This window comes from Panthera leo (genome assembly GCF_018350215.1).
Source record: "Panthera leo isolate Ple1 chromosome B3 unlocalized genomic scaffold, P.leo_Ple1_pat1.1 chrB3_random_Un_scaffold_42, whole genome shotgun sequence".
Taxonomy (NCBI): domain Eukaryota; kingdom Metazoa; phylum Chordata; class Mammalia; order Carnivora; family Felidae; genus Panthera; species Panthera leo.
In genome coordinates this window covers 349,444-352,636 of record NW_024962220.1, presented here as the reverse complement: position 1 = coordinate 352,636, position 3,193 = coordinate 349,444, and the positions used below count along the sequence as shown (strand labels likewise).

The 3,193-nt window shown below is 47.6% G+C and overlaps 1 protein-coding gene across 1 annotated transcript; it reads right to left on the bottom strand.

Annotated features, from left to right (window-relative positions):
- Window positions 1–206: 206 nt before the first annotated feature.
- On the bottom strand, window positions 207–2,880 carry LOC122212730 (disintegrin and metalloproteinase domain-containing protein 21-like). Its single transcript, XM_042926680.1, has one exon. It carries the CDS (start codon window positions 2,630–2,632, stop codon window positions 407–409), a length of 2,226 nt encoding a protein of 741 aa, XP_042782614.1. The 5' UTR covers window positions 2,633–2,880; the 3' UTR covers window positions 207–406.
- Between the last annotated feature and the right edge of the window lie 313 nt (window positions 2,881–3,193).

The following is a 3,193-nucleotide window of genomic DNA, read 5'->3' as shown; positions in this document are numbered from 1 at the left end:
GAATGAGACAAAGCTCAGTGTGCAAGAGCACAGTTTTGGAGAAAATTCATGAATTTGCCCCTCAAGGAGCTTGTGGCAACTTCTCTTATTTCTGGAACCAGAAACCTCAGCCCAAGACACAGCTGCTGACTCAGGTCTTCTGCACAGAGTCTTAGGCACCGTTTGGGCTCTTACAGGCTTACACAAATACATAGAGGCCACAAGCATGCAGTTTTCAAGTTTTATTTCAGAGTTCTGCTCAGTGACGCATCAGAGACCTGGTGTCAGGTCCATGATGTGCCTGTGGACCCCTGTGTCTCCCGCAGAACCCCGGAAACGTGGATGTTAGGTGTGCCGCCTCATTACTGTATTTTCACAGATGAGCCACGTGGATTGTCTATAGTTGTTTAGGGGTCTGGAGGCTGAATTATGCATTGTCTTGATCAACAGTCTCTTCCGTAACCTTCTGTCTGTTGATAGTTCTGACGTTTCCAGCAACACCAAAGAGGAATGCAGCAATTAAGACATAGATTCTAGCAAAGATCACTCTGAGATACACCACGGATTCACGACTTTGCCTGACTGACCGCATTCTTCTTGGAGGGGGTCCACTGTCTGTGCTCCCACCAGTGCCTCGTTCAGTGCACCGTGGAGGATCCCAGCCTACGTGGCAATGGCAGTTCCTGTTATTGTTGCATATCCCTCTGTGACTGCATTTCTCCGGGATACAGTCATAGTTCAGCTGAGCCACACTGCCATTGCAGTAGGTATCCTGGCAGAACTTTCCAGGAGCACAGGGGGTACCAGTTCTCACATGACCAATATCGGTTGTTCCTGTGCTACGATGCGAATCCAGCCCAAAACACCAGAACCCTGAGATCTCAGACTGATGAAATCCGACATGCTCTTGCAGCTGAGGGAGATGCGTGACGTTACTACACTGCAGCCTTCCACACTGCATGTCTGTGGGGGCACAGGGTTTAGATTTGAATACCCCTGGGTCTCTTCTGCAGTGCCCATATCGGCTGCCTTTTTGATTTATGGTATAGCAGACATTTTCACCCTTCACAGCATTTCTGCCAAAGATTTCTTGGCAGTGCATAGTGCGGTCAGTGCAGTTTCCATGATAGCAGTAGCCCTCTTCAGTGCACGGGGTTCCATCTTGCATATAGAAGTCTTCAGGGCACTCCACGGACACCCCACGGCAGTATTCTGGAAGATCACATATATTTTGGATTGGCCTGCAGAGTGTCCCAGCATCGGAATAGGTGCAGTTTGTACAGCATCTGCCTGTATTACATTTGCTGCCAGGGGTTAGAATGCAATCAGTCGTACAGCAGGGATTGTTGTAGCACTGCTTGAAGGAGCCACAGTCACACTGCTCACCTGGCTCCACTACATAGTTTCCACAACGATCGTGAGTCAGGCTTTTATTGAAATAGGAAAGTCCTGAGTCAAATATGCACTCACAAAAATTATTCACCACTACATGCTGCATATGAATGAAGGAACAGTTACTGAAAGAATCTGTCATAACAGGGTATTGATTCATAATGCAGGTAGACCTCCTCTGGCATGCACAAAACTGATTGTCATAAAAAATACCAATAGATAATGCAATTTTTTGGGCTACTAACACAGACAACAATAAAAAATGTCTGCCTAGAGAAGCAAGCGAGATGATGGATTTTGATCCGCATACCGCGTATGGGGCTGGCTGAAACTGAAGTTCATGTGGTGCATCTTTGTTCATAAGTAAAGCTGTATGTGGTTTAAAAGCAACAAACAAGTGTCTCTGAAAGTAGATATGAATCGGACTCCCTGGCACCCGAAAATTGTTCAAGACAACTGGATCTTCCAGATTATAAATGACCATGGAGGAAATATAGTGCCTTACATCAATCCCTTGAAGCATTGAGTCAGTCAAACTAACAAGCCTTATGAGGAATCGGGCACATTTTGACACGTTGTTGAACACACTATACATTGTTTTGGAACCGAGAACAAGTCCTTTCAAAATCCCATGATGGGATGAATACAACTTACTAGAGATCCTGGGGGCTGCACTGATATTTGCTTGAGAGAACAGGGGGTTCCTAACCTCCTTATATCCCAGGTTATAAGTAGGTCCCGTTGCATTGGTGTCTGCCACTATCTGAGAAACAACGTGTTCAAACCGTTGGGAATGGCTGAGGGGTCTGATTTCATAGGCAAGGTCATCCAACTTCATGATACCTTCAAGGCCCCCATAGCACGTGTCCATGGTGACCATGGAAAGAGGAATCTCCTCCAGGTAGCCGAGGTAGTAACAGTCTGGAGGGATGAAGGGGTAGTCCATCTGCAAGGCTCCCTGATCATCCTGAGTCATCATCAGCAACTGTCTGGACCAAAAGAGTTTCTTGTGCCTCATGTGGATAACATGGCTCTTGCCCCCAAAATGCAGGCTATAGGACAGCCAGCCAGGCATCTGAACGCCCTTGCCGTGGTGCAACTCCTTCTTGGGAATTACCACCTCAGAAGAGATGTAGCGCCATGAGGGACGACCTTGAGAACCTTGGACAGGAGCCAGCAATGCCCAGAGCGCAAACAGCAAGAGGGGTGCCCTCAGGGTGACCTGGTCCTCTGCCAGCCTCATGCCCCTGCTCAGGGACATCTGCCAGTGAGAATGGATAAATGGAGGATCCTCAGCAAAACCAGGTCTAGACCATCAGACAGAACAGAGGGCTGTACCAGGTGGCCAGCACCCTACACCTCGGGGCCACCTGTGGGGTTAGGTAACAGTCACAGGGTGTGGCATTGGGTGACCCTGCTCATCAGTTCACCTGGGGTGGATGTGGGAGAGTCAGGTGGGCCATGGTCAACAGTGCTCACATGGACATGGGTAGGGATTTGGACCCAGAAACACGGCTCTATTCAACACATTCCATCTTTTCTCCTTCTACTTGGATACGGGATATGCAATTATAACACACTGAACTTCTCTACCAATTCCATGTCCTGTGGTACTGCTGGGTCACTTTCTCTGGATGACTGCTTTTCCTCATTATGGAGACCAATGCTTCCTACTTCCATGGGATATGGAGGTAGACTGTCAATTTTACCTTTGTACGTATTGAAAAACATCGCTTTGTAATGTTACATGTCTTATTCTGGTTGGCTATTAGTTTGCAAGCCATTTGATCCTTTTGGTTGTTGCTTTGAAGCTTCCTCTGAG

Coding starts and splice junctions, on each gene's coding strand:
- LOC122212730 (XM_042926680.1), bottom strand. CDS start 2,632: ATGTCCCTGAGCAGGGGCATGAGGCTGGCAGAGGACCAGGTCACCCTG.